We start from the raw sequence: 13,236 nt of genomic DNA, 5'->3' as shown, positions 1-13,236 counted from the left end.
TCATCTGCGGGCTGGATCAGTCGTGTTCTGACGGCATGTATTCTTGTCGGCTGGCTGATGACGTCAGGGCTTCTTGATGTTGTGCTGCCACACTGCCACCGCCTGGCCGGCTCGCTCCACTGCAGGGAAGCCGAAACAGATCTTTCATCTTTCGATCTTGCCACGCCTCAGAAGTCACACTCAGCAGCTAACACCTTCCCAAAGGGAGTGGTGTGCCCACCCCCTTACGGGTGGTCCCCAATTTATCTACTTGCCGAAGCTTTCGAATCGCTGGGTAGACAATGAGCTAGGACAAGGCTTGGTTGCTCACACCAGCACGGGGCTAGAACTGCCAAAGCTTGGCAGTTCAGATGTTATAGTTAAGCAGGGGAAAAATCCCCTGCACCACCGCTCCCTTTATATATATCTATATATATCATGTCTACCAATTATCTGAAAGTGCTGTTTTATTAGTCTCACTTATTAATGCGCCTGCTTAGAAATTCAAGTTGTAGCAGCTCACTCCCTTTATATATATATATAGTCTACCAATTATCTGAAAGTGCTGTTTAATTAGTCTCACTCATTAATGCACCTGCTTAGAAATTCAAGTTGTAGCAGCTTTTACTTAAAGTAATCTTGCATAATTTAATAGTTTGATAAGCCACCACAGCTATTCATCCATATCTGTGCAGGTAAAGTATGCCACATTAATGCAACACTCAATCTAAAATAAGTAAGAAGATACGCAATAAGGTATGCTAAAAATCAAAAACTGGTGTTTCAAGTTGATGTTAATATTAAAAAAGAGAGAGGAATGTTTTTTCAGTTATTTTTTTAGCCTTTAGAGGTCCCCTGAATTTCTCTTTGGATTGCCCTAAATTAAAACAGCAGTTTCCCCCAGTTTTCCTTTTGAAAAGTTGGGCCCAATTGCTAAACCGGATTTTGAATTTAGGAATTCAAAGAACATTTGCAGTAACTACTCTTGTACTTTTCCAGGATGCATTCATATCATATCATATTTGGGACATCCCAAGATGTGTGTATGTTATGCGCTCTCAAGTTGCTTCTGACATGGCAACCCTATGAATTAATGACCTCCAGAATGTCCTATCGTAAACAGCCTTGCTCACATCTTGCAAACCGAGGGCCGTGGCTTCCTTGACTGAGTCAATCCATCTCATGTTGGATCTTCCTCTTTCCTGCTGCCGTCAACTTTCGCTAGTATTGCTGTCTGTTCCAGTGATTCTTGGCTTCTCATAATGTGATCAAAGTATTTAACTAATAGGGACAATTCAAGCTTGATTTGAAAAACGTTGGGTAGACACAGAATAAGTGAATGTACTGTATTCAATCTTAAAATGTCATGAACAAGAATCACTTTAAATATTTAATCTGGGTATTTTTTAATTTTAAGGATAAATACAAAAACTGTACTGGGAATGACTTAGATGGAAAAATCGTCGCTAAAATTAAAAGTTCCACTGGGAAAGATGCAGACATTCCACTGTTTCAGGGTAAAACTAGTACAGTCGAGTTTCCATTTCACAAAGGAATTGTTGAAATTGAGGTGAGTCTTCCATAGAAGATAACAATCAGTTTAAGTTTCCAAGGTTCCTAAACTTCGGTATTAGTATTGTATCCTGTTTACACCCGTATCATTTCTCAGTTTTTCCTCTAAGTTGTAAATTTTCCTGTGTTTGCTTAGAACGTATCTTTACCATTTGAAAAGATTTTGTATTTATTTATTTATATATTTCTGTGCTGCTTTGTCCCTAAAAGGTCCAAAGCAGCTTACAGAAAATTCCAGAATTCATTTATTTAATTCAACAGTTTATTTAACTGAAAAACATGTACCCCAGGCTGGGCTTTACAGAGCACAAGGCTGCAAGCCAAAGGCTAAAAAGCCCTTAAGGATATAGGAAGAGTCCTGCTGGATCAGACCAGTAGTCCATTTAGTTCAGCATCCTGTCTCTCACAGTGTAGTCCCATAGTATTTTAAATAAAAACTAACAAGCAATATTTTATCAAGAGTATTTGCAAGGTACACTTTTTTCCTAAAGTGTGTTTTAGTATGTGTTTATAGGAGATAGAGTGAAAATATGATGTAGGTTGGCAGCAGTGTTCCCTCTAAGCTGAGTTAGTGTGAGCTAGCTCACAGTTTTTTAGCCCTTGGCTCACACATTTTTGTCTTAGCTCAGGAAGGATGGTTCCAGAGCAAACTAATTTTGCTTACAAAGTAGATTTTTTTCTCACAAGACTCCACAGCTTAGAGGGAGCATTGCTGCCAGGTAACATCTTGTAGAAATTACCAACCAGCATTCAACCCAGGGGAAGACTACAGAGGGTTAGGAGAAAGTTGTAGACATTTCAATTCAGACCTGTGTGTGTTATGTGTAGGACCTTTGAGCATGTGCAAAGGGCCTTCTCTGAATGGTACTTTCTTTTAGCTGAGTTTTTTGGCATGGAGCCTGAGCGGTGGGTGTTGCCTTCTGACACACTTCTGGTGATGTCAGGGGGTGTGGCATATGCAAATAAGTTATGCTAATGAGCTCCTGCACCTCTTTTTCTACGAAATGACCCCTGTAGGTTGGTAAGGTGAAGCTGCTGTTTTATTCCTTAAATTGCAAGATAAATTTGATTTTTTAACAAACATTTAAAATGGTTCTGTTATTATAAGCCAGCATTTTTATTGAATGAAGCATTGCAAAATACTTATTGCTGCAAGTGTGATTTGATGAACAATACTAAATGCTTTATAATATGATGTAAATATTTTTTGTTTTGTTTTTCAGGCTCTTGTGCTTGCAGAAAATAGTCCAGGCAGAGATAGTACTGAATATATTCTTGTGTTTGAGCCAGTCATACCAACTTTGAAAAAATATTTGGAACCTTACTGCCTTCAATTTATGTTTTACAATGGTTAGTTTTGCTTTGTGCAATATTTTTCTGAGCTGTAAAATTTCTGTCTTCCACCATAATGCTTATAAAGTTATTTTTCTTACCACCTTTTAACTGTCATTGCACCATTTAATTTTGTGTATTGTGATGTTTAGAGAAAATACTGGAAACTCCTATACGAAAATATCTTGATTTCTCTGTAGATTTTAAGAGGCAACAGCAGATGGCGACACTTACAAAACAGAGAGACAATCTAGCTCAATCTATAGACGTCTACAGGAAATGGTTTGATGCTGCTAATCGGCTTCTGTCTGAAATAAAATGTAAGTAATGTAAGAATATTATTGTTCATATATTTTTATATTATAGACCACCATTTTCAGACATGGAATTAATTTTCATATCTTCCCTGAAGTGTCTATGTATTTTATATGTAGTCTACCCTTCAATAGTACTGAAATGTAGTTTTAGAATACTAAAAAAGCCACATAGGTCAGGAGAATACAGTGAGAGGGGCAACTGAGCAAAATCTACTTTCAGAACAGGGAGGGGGTGATTTTGCCCAGTTGCTCCCCTCGCTGCAGCCGCACACATTCCACCCAACATATTAAGTTTTTTGTCCACCTTGGTCTCATGACTACAAGATCTGTGCCCAGGACCAAGCTGTCGCATTGGGTTGGATCCGGGACTGGGTCCTACTGAAAGACAAAAGGTTACTTAAGTTAGAAGGTTACGATATGCACATGGGCTGGCACGCCTATGTGTGGTATGAGAAAGATAAAGTGCATAAAAACTTCTCGAACCATACAATAAGAGGTCCATTAATGAAAATATGGAATAAAATAAAAGAACAACATTATAAGAAAACACCAAAATGGGTGGCACCTCTGGAGGCTTTCGTAATCCCTACCCTAACAAATGAATATAACACAAGAACCTATCAAACTTTCTTGGATGAAGGAAATCGATTGAAATCTTGGCAAGAATTACAAGCATCGAATATAATGTTAACAATATGGGAAAGGAATCAATTAAGCTCAAGATTTACAAAAGACAAAAAAATAGACTTTTATAACTCAGAAACGCAACTAGACAAGGTATGGTTGAAAGGGAAAGATAAATTGATCCAAAAAATTTACAACTTCCTATTATAAGAAGAATTAAAAGAGGAGTTGAAAAAACCGACTACAGTTAGCTGGGGAAAAGACCTAGGTCGAAATATAGAGGGAGCGGAATGGTCAAAAACCTGGAAATCAATTAAACTATTAAGAGCAGCCTCCAGGGAAAGACTTAGCGCTGTTACCAGAGCTTTTTTTACTGAATGTTACACCTGATGGGTTAAAATTTAACGAGAAATGTATTGTTGTATATGTTATCACAATATCCAGGATTTCTATTGCTAAAAATTGGAAATCTGATAAATTACCGAGTAAGGCTGATTTGACCAATATTCTTTACGAAGTAATTGAGATGGATAAGCTCAATATGTTTCTGGCGGGCAAAACAGAAGAACAATTTAACCTGAAATGGCAAAAAGCCATAAAATGGCATGAAGAAAAAAGCTGACTTAACCCCCCCAATGTATGAAATTGTATGTGATTGCATGTAAAGTTGGAAAACTTAAAATAAATTCATTTAAAAAAAAAAAGATCTGTGCCCAGGGGTTTAAAGGGAAGGGAATGTGAGGAAAATCTGCACCTACCATTCTTCTGCTGGCAACTGGCTGGATACAGTTCAGTGTTCTGGCAGCCAGCTCTGTTACTGAAGCGGGGGGGGGGGGTCATTTCAAGCACAGAGGGTCACTGACTTGTAAATTCATGCTAACCTTTCTCTGTGTTATTTTCCAATATACTAAATCACATGGAGAAATTAAGCACTGTGAACTGGCCCCAGAATTATTGCCATAGAACTTATTTCGTTGTTTGATCTGAGCTATAAGTTGCCACTTGGTATTGGTTTCATCAAGTAATGAATATACTATGTAAAGTAATCCTCTATCCAGCCTTAACTAATTTTCACTGATTTACATATTGTTTCAGGTCAGGCTCAGGAAGCTGAAACAAAAGAAGCCCATCTGAAGGCAGAACTGGAAAAAAAGCAGATTGAGATACCTCAGATAAATGCTGTATGGCTACTTTCCTTCTTAGTGACCAAAACATTTTACAGAATACTCATAAAGATATTCCATTCAGTTACGGTCACACGAAAGATTTAAATGAAGGGTTTTTTTAAAAAAAGCATACATTCCTGTAATTTTTGACTAGTTAGGTAATCTAACAAACTAGGAAAAAGATCCATTGTGGAAATAAAAGAGGCTCTGGGCGGATGCCCCAGCCTTGGACACTCAGTGTCAATTTGCTGTGGCGACCTCAGCCGGGTATAATGACACTGAGTCCACCATTTTCTCCAGAGGAACTGATCTCTGCTACCTAAAGAACAGTTGTAATTTTGAGTGATCTCCAGCCCTCACCTGGAGATTGGCAACGATTGTTCCCCAGAAGGGAATAGTTGGTTTGGAGGGTGGAGTCTATGGCTTTGTACCTGTCCGAGGTCCCACGCCTCCTGAAACCTCACCCTCTCCAGGCTCCATCCCTCACATCTCCAGGAATTTCCCACCTGGAGTTGGCAACCCTATCTTCTTCCCAGCCAATCATCAACCTACCTTTATTTCCCCCTCACTCTTCAGCTTTCCACCCCCCACACACCTGCAGCCTCTCCCGTGCTCTGAAGCCCTGACTGCTACGTCACATTGACTGTCATACGGGGGCCACCTCAGCAGCATATAAGGATACAGAGCCCACCATTTTCTTCAGGGGAACTGATCTCTGCCATCTGGAAAGCAGTTGTAATTCTGAGTGATCTCCAGCCCTCACCTGGAGATTGGACACATTTTACCTCAGAACAGCAAAACTGTTTAGAATGTTAGAGGCAAAAGCCAATCAAGTCGCATATGCAAACGACCTCTGTGTTCCGAGGCAGAGGCCAGTGAGGCTGCATATGCAAATGACCTCTGTGTTCTGACTGGCTATGGAGGGGAGAGGATTAGCAAAATGTTTAGAATGTTGGAGGCAGGACTCAGGCAAAGCAACCAGTGGATAGGGAGACCCTCTGAATGACAGATCAGAGAGCGAACTGATTTTGGAGCGTGTGGAATGTTCTAGAGAAGTGCCACCACCGTTCGACTTTTACTTATAAGGGAGATTAGGAAGAAGAGCTTGAAATAATAGCTCAGTTCCTAGTGACTCCTCCTTTTCCCAAACTACAGAAACTGTATTTTTGGAACCTTAAAAACTCCACCCCATCTTCCTCCCTTTTCCAATCCATGCTGCAAAATGGCAATATAGACTTCCTTTCCCATCTTGAGACCCAGCTTATAGAAATTAGCATTGCAGAGAGTTCTCTTAAAATTGAAGCTGATAATCATTTTGCTCAGTACTGTATCTTGCCAAATATTATCGGTTGTTAGTTCATATCACTACAAATGACAAAAAGGAATGTTTTGCAGTACCTTTTTTGAGGGATTTCTATGTTGAGGGTAGCTCACAAAAAAGTTCAAAATCCAGACAAAGTATTGCAATCAGACTTGGAAACAAAATGAGTAGCAAAAGTTGATCCATGTGGTGATCACTTGCACACAAAGGGTTTGCCACAAGAGGCAACTGCAGCACAAGGCCACTGTCACATGTAAAGCAGGAAGGAGAGTACTCTCAGTTTAGGCATACCAGAACATGCCTATCTAGGATTCCAGTAATTAACAGTTTGCCAGCATATGTCCTGGTAACTTTCAGACATTGTATTAAAATGAACAGTGCTTTGAAGCTGTGTCTACATATAAGCTATCTAGTTAAGTTTTTTTATATATATATCCATGATGGAAAAATCACAATTAAACTTGCAGACATTTGGAAGTGCCAGAATTTACTTACTTGCTTAAAACCTTAACATTGTTACATATAACTAAGTTCGAGTCCAGTGGCACCTTCCAACAAAGTTTTATTCAACTTTGTTGGTCTTAAAGGTGCCATTGGCCTCGAACTTTGATCTGCTGCTTCAGACCAACACAACTACCCACCTGAATCTATTATTTAACATAACCTCATATATAAATAGAATAGGAGGACTTGCATTTTTTTGCAGTTTTTGCCAATTAATTTCATTCTGCTGGTTGAATTTTTTATCCACTATACATAGTAGATATATATTGTTTTCTTGGTTGCTGAGTAATTTCAATTTTTTTTGAGGTGAAGCCAATTACTAAGAGCAGTGTAGATGAAAAAGGAACACATTCCAAATTTCACTACAGCAGTCTTATAGAGGAAAGTATAATGGTCCTCCTTGCTGTCTTTTTAAGTCAAGGTGAAATAAGACCTTGCTTGAGCATCTGATTAGACTTGTGCTTCTGATGAAGCTTCAAGAACATCTTATAGGATGTTTATGAAACCCTATTAGATGGCAGTGAAGGCCTCCAAGAAAACTTTATACGCAGCCTCCATTGTATCTTCTAGCTCTTGCCCGGCCCAGTTGTTTAGAACAATTCGATCCTTGACTTCATTGCCTCAAGGCAAACCAAACAATAAGGAATTGGCTATAGGCTGCAAGGCATTCGTAAGCTTTTTTGCAGATAAAGTCCTGTTGCTTTGCCAGGACCTCCCGGCCACAAATGATACAATAATGGAACTGGAAGCCCTTTGTCCATCTTCCAGTCTGGTTGTGGACCACTTAAGTCTTTTCTCCCAAGAAGATGTTGACAAGACTCGGGCAGCTGAGAAGCCCACCAGCTGCCCCCTTGATCCATGTCCATCCTGGCTGATTAAAGGTTGCCGGGAGAGTGTTTGGACTTCCCTGGGAGAGACCATCAATCTTTCCCTGTCATCAGGGACCTTCCCAGTGGCACATCTGCTTTTGAAGAAGCCATCATTGGACTCGATGGTCCTTACCAAGTATCGCCCAGGTTCGAATTTACTGTTTCTGGGCCAAGTGGTTGAGAGAGCAGTGGTGGAACAACTCCAGGTTTTCTTGGATGCTGCTGCTGTCCTGGACCCATTCCAGTTGGGCTTCCACCCTGCCCATGGGACGGAGGCCGCACTGGTCGCCCTCACAGATGACCTCTGGAGACATCTGGATCAAGGCAGGTTGGCGCTGCTGTTTCTTCTTGATCTAACAGCAGCGTTCGACACTGTCAACTATGACCTTCTGACCCACTGCCTCACCAATGCTGGAATACGGGGGACTGCCTTACAATGGCTTTCATCCTTCCTTCATGGTCATGGACAGAGGGTGGCACTCTGAGTGGAACTGTCCCAGCATCACCACCTTAATTGTGGGGTGCCACAAGGGGCTATCCTCCTCAACATCTACATGCCAGTTAGCCTGGGGGTATTGGCTGGGTTGTCATCAATATGCTGATGATACCCAGTTCTATCGATAGCTAGCCAGCTAGACTCCTCCCCAGAGATATTACAGGCCGTGACTGGATGGCTACAACAGAGCTGATTGAAACTGAGCCCAGCGAAGACAGAGGTCCTGTACCTGAGTGATGGGAGTTGGGATCAGGAATCCAGCTCCCAACCCTCAGTGGGACTTGACCCGGAAACTGCAGCTAGTGCAGAATGCAGCAGTACATATGCTGACGGCAATGCCTGTGTGGGCTCACATTCAGCTGGTGCTGCGCCAACCACATTGGCTGCCAATAGAGTACTGGATTCAGTTCAAGGTTTTGGTGTTAACCTTCAAAGCCCTATACGGCCAGGGACCTGCATATCTTTGGTATTGCCTCTCCCCATATATGCCCCGCAGAGCATTGCACTCAACTGACCAACATCTACTGGCTGTTCCCGGCCCCAAGGATGTTCGGCTTGCCTCAACGAGGGCCAGGGCTTTCTCTGCCCTGGCCCCAACCTGGCAGAACAAGCTCATACTTGAGATCAGGGCCCTGCAGGATCTGTTACAATTCCACAGGGCCTGCAAAACTGAGCTGTTCCACAGAGCCTTCGGTTGAGGCAGCGGACATCCAAATCTATCTCTGGCCTACCCTGCTGAAAACGCTGGCTCCTGGCCAGCCAAAACTGAGCATTGCTGTCGAGACTGTCATTCTGACTTTTGTTTTATCACTGTTTTAAAATGCTGTTTTTAATTGTTTATATTTTGTTATTGTCATTACTTTTGCGTGACTTTGTAACCTGCGGGTAGGGTGGGATAGAAATCAAAGTAAGTAAATAAATAATAGACTAGTTGTAGAATTTCTGGGCTGCATGGCTGTGGTCTTGGTATTGTAGTACCTGAAGTTTTGCCAGCAGACTGGCATCACAGCTGCTGGCGAAACGTCAGGACTACAATACCAAGTCCACGGCCATAGAGCCCGGAAAATCTACAACAACGAATGAACTCCAGCCATGAAAGCCTTCGACAACATAAATAATAGACTAATTATAATAAGGGTTTTTTGCAGTATCTGTAATATTAATAAATGATATTATTTTACTGTTTTAATTTTCAGATACAATACGTTGACTCTCTTCTGAAAAAGAATATTTCTGAGCAGGAAGAAATTAAAAAGCAACCCAGAAGAACATGTGCAATTGCCAACTATCCTAAAGGCAGCCAAGATGTTTTAGGCAAGGTAAGCATATCCGTTCCGTGCGCCTTGGTGTTTTGTCATGCCGGCCACATGACCACGGAAACGTCTTCAGACAGTGCTGGCTCTTCAGCTTTGAAATGGAGATGAGCACCGCAACCCTAGAGTTGGATTCGACTGGCTTTCGAACAAGGCAACCTTTGCCTTTTTAAGCATATCCTTAATTCTGCACAGAACAATTAATGTTTCTACCTGTCTATGTCTTTGTCTGCCCTGACCTGACCTGGGTAGCCCAGGCTAAACCAATCTTGCCAGATCCTGGAAGCTAATGAGGGTTGGACCTGGCTAGTATGTGGATCAGAGACCTTGTGAAGTGGAGGCAGGCAGTGGAGGCAAAGCACCTCTGTATGTCTCTTCCTTGAAAACCTGACGGGGTTGCCAGATGTGACTTGGTAGCAACTTTTTTAAAAGGCCTTTGCGTGTGATAGCAGTGTTTTTTGTGGGTATTTACAAATGTTCTTTGTAGCACTGTGTTACTGATTTTTGGAAAATGTGAGGACTAACTCCCCTCACCCATCCCCATCACAGGGTAAATTCAAATTACTGAGTGGCCAGAGAATTATTAAGGAACTGGCCTAAAAATACTTGGTAAATTCTCTGTAGGTAAGACTACCTGTGAGGTAAATTATACCAGTGATTAAAAGTATAGTCCCACCTTCCTCAGATGTGTTCTTGGGGGTACACTTCACCTTTCCCCTGCCTTGGTAGTTAAGACAAAATAATCTTGGTTGCTTGTGATTAACCAAGAAGGAGACCGAAGGTAACATAAACAAGAGCTTTATCAGGTGAAAGAATGGTTTTGGTGTGAAAGATTAAAGCTTATAAATTTTTCAGATTTGGGGACATCAGATCCAGTTTATAAATTTGTGACAGTACATCAGACTTTTAGATTGGAGAAATGGTTTTACTTTAAATACATTGTTTCAGAAAGAAAGAAACAGAACCTGTCAAACTACCATGAGAGACTAAAATTAAGAAATCGCCCTTAGATTTCTGAGATCTTAGTTATATTTAACTGCAGAGATTTCTGAGATCTTAGTTATATTTAACTGCAGCTTAGTAACACAGAGACTTCAGACTGCTGATTATTAGAAGTGTGCAAGAGAAAAAAAATCTGCATTTTTCAGATTTGGGGACATCAGATCCAAAAAGTATTGGTAAATACCGACTTTCCCGAGTACCAATACGGATATAGTATTCAGACTCAGAAAATATTCAGTATTTCTAAATGTATTTAGGTCTGTTATACTCATGGGGAGGGGAGGGAGAGCAAGAAGGCATGTTTAAACGCCTTCCCTTTCCTTCCCCAGCTGCTGGGTCACTTCCACTGGTCAGTTTCCCCACTGGTCAGCTGTTAGGTTTGGGCCATTTAAACCTAACAGCTGGCTAGCAGAGGGGAGTGAAACTGACCAGTGGAAGTGACCCAGCAGCTGGGGAAGGAAAGAAGAGAGAGAAGGCATGTTTAAACGCCTTCCCTTTCCTTCCCCAGCCCCCCCCCGCACCACACCCGCCACAGCGCGGAGGGGGCTGGGGAAGGAAAGGAACACTGAGAAGGCATTTAAACATGCCTTCCCTTCCCCAGCCACCTGCTGTCAGGCTGAAATGCCTTTCAGCCATTAAACTGGCCAGTTTCACTCCCCTTTCCTTGGAAAGTATGCTGTTAGTTACCTCCATGCTTGAGAGGAGACAAATGGAGCATAACAACAGGATCTCAGTTATTTACACTTAGCATTCCACAATTAAGAAGGATACATTTACACATTAGTCTCCTACCTCGACATATTTATTTGCTCCACTGTGTTTTTTCTCATAATTAAATTTAAACAAATGGTGACCATATAAACTTAGCTGCCACCTGCTGTCAGGCTGAAATGCCTTTCAGCCATTAAACTGGCCAGTTTCACTCCCCTTTCCTTGGAAAGTATGCTGTTAGTTACCTCCATGCTTGAGAGGAGACAAATGGAGCATAACAACAGGATCTCAGTTATTTACACTTAGCATTCCACAATTAAGAAGGATACATTTACACATTAGTCTCCTACCTCGACATATTTATTTGCTCCACTGTGTTTTTTCTCATAATTAAATTTAAACAAATGGTGACCATATAAACTTAGCTTGTTATTCCTGTTTTGTCTTTGCATCTGTTAAAACATCTTCATTATGTTGTATGCTAATTTGCCATTCACCCTCTTCCTATATGTATGGACTGTTAACTTCCATTTCAATGTATCTGAGGATGTGTGCATGCAAATATGAGCTCATACCTTGAATAAAACTTTGTTGGTCTTAAAGTGCCACTGGACTCAAACTGTATTTGTACATAGTGTGTTAGGGCGATTTCCTGTGCCACGAGGCAGCTTAGTTTAGTTAGTAAGGCTATATTCTGAGTACTAAGTTCTCGAAAAGGGTTCTGTTTTGTTCCAGTATGCCACAATAACCATTTTAGCAGTTGTAGGCAGAGTAAAGACTAACTCAGCATTTGAAGCAGAAACCAATCCTTTTTAATATCCTATTGTGTATCATTGATGAACTGAATAACTTTTTGCCAAAATAGATTAAGTTTTTGACATGTTCAAAATACATGGATCAAATCTGCATTTTGCAATACAGCATTAAAGAACTATAGTAGTTCATTGTTGGAAATGCAGCCATTAACATTGCAAGGGAACTACCACATTGTTCTGCAAATTGTCATGTCCAGTAATGGATAATGCAGGTCATGGTCTCTGTGTTTAATCACTTTCCTGTACAGCTTTTTGCCCCCTTTTAAGGTATGGCAAAGGGTGGGGGGAGGCAGAGATTTTCAGCAGCCCTAGCAAAGCTATCAGTGCATCAAGGCTGAAGCTGACATCCCAGCCTTCTGTCTGAACTGAAGATAGGGGAGCATTCTTCCCCTGATAGTTGGAAAACTTTGACCTGTTCAGATTTGTTGTTTTAAATTTTATGTACCAGGTTGCACACTTAGCACAGATTGAAGAGAATGAAGCAGCAAAGGTTATCTCATGGCATTTGGCAAGTGACATGGACTGTGTAATCACTCGGACAACTGCTGCCGCTCGTCGTATCTTTGATGAAACTCAGGGCCGGCAGCAGGTATTGCCTCTTGAATCTATTTACAAGAAGAATCTTCCAGACTGGAACAGGTAAAATCGGTTTTTCTTCCTAATTCAAATAATTGTTGATGTTCAAGAACCAATTTTAATTAACATTTCAGCTTTGTTTTTTAGTAAGTTTTATGTGGCTGAGAAACTGCATTATATGCCTCTTTTATGGATTGACAGCCCAATCCTGTCCATATTTACCCAGTGAGACTTACTGCACTGTACAGGCACGTAAGATTTAAGTTGAATTCTGCAAATACTTTTCCAAGCAACAACTTTCAAGCTAGGTTCATACAGAGCCAGACTAGACAAGGTGGCAGCAGATCCATCTATTTACACATGAATCTTTCTAAATTATGCATGGGTCCAGTTTTAACAGCAAAAGAGCTGCACTGCTGAAAAATGTAGAACTTCTCCATCGGCCCCATTTTTTATCAGAGGAATGATGTAAGGAGAAGAGCTAATTGCCTTCCCACCCTAGAATCCATGGCCCTGTTTCATATCAGAACCACGGTGACTGCTTGGGCATTGCAGGATCAGATCATGGATCCCTAACATCATGAAATGTTTGCACAGTGTTCTCATGCATGGAGATCTGTGAGTAAAACTGTACTACAG

The 13,236-nt window shown here is 41.1% G+C and overlaps 1 protein-coding gene across 1 annotated transcript in view; it reads left to right on the top strand.

The window, feature by feature from the left end:
• Positions 1–13,236, top strand: part of SMCHD1 (structural maintenance of chromosomes flexible hinge domain containing 1) — a 123,344-nt gene that overhangs the window by 97,127 nt on the left and 12,981 nt on the right. The window contains exons 37-42 of the mRNA XM_015413929.1: positions 1,397–1,549; positions 2,775–2,901; positions 3,084–3,203; positions 4,920–5,005; positions 9,377–9,499; positions 12,470–12,660. Coding sequence (XP_015269415.1) covers positions 1,397–1,549; positions 2,775–2,901; positions 3,084–3,203; positions 4,920–5,005; positions 9,377–9,499; positions 12,470–12,660 — 800 coding nt within the window. The remainder of the gene's footprint in view (positions 1–1,396; positions 1,550–2,774; positions 2,902–3,083; positions 3,204–4,919; positions 5,006–9,376; positions 9,500–12,469; positions 12,661–13,236) is intronic.

The sequence above is a fragment of the Gekko japonicus genome, unplaced genomic scaffold (genome assembly GCF_001447785.1).
Source record: "Gekko japonicus isolate JY-2015 unplaced genomic scaffold, Gekko_japonicus_V1.1 scaffold1763, whole genome shotgun sequence".
NCBI lineage: Eukaryota > Metazoa > Chordata > Lepidosauria > Squamata > Gekkonidae > Gekko > Gekko japonicus.
This window is presented reverse-complemented; position numbering and strand designations above follow the sequence as displayed.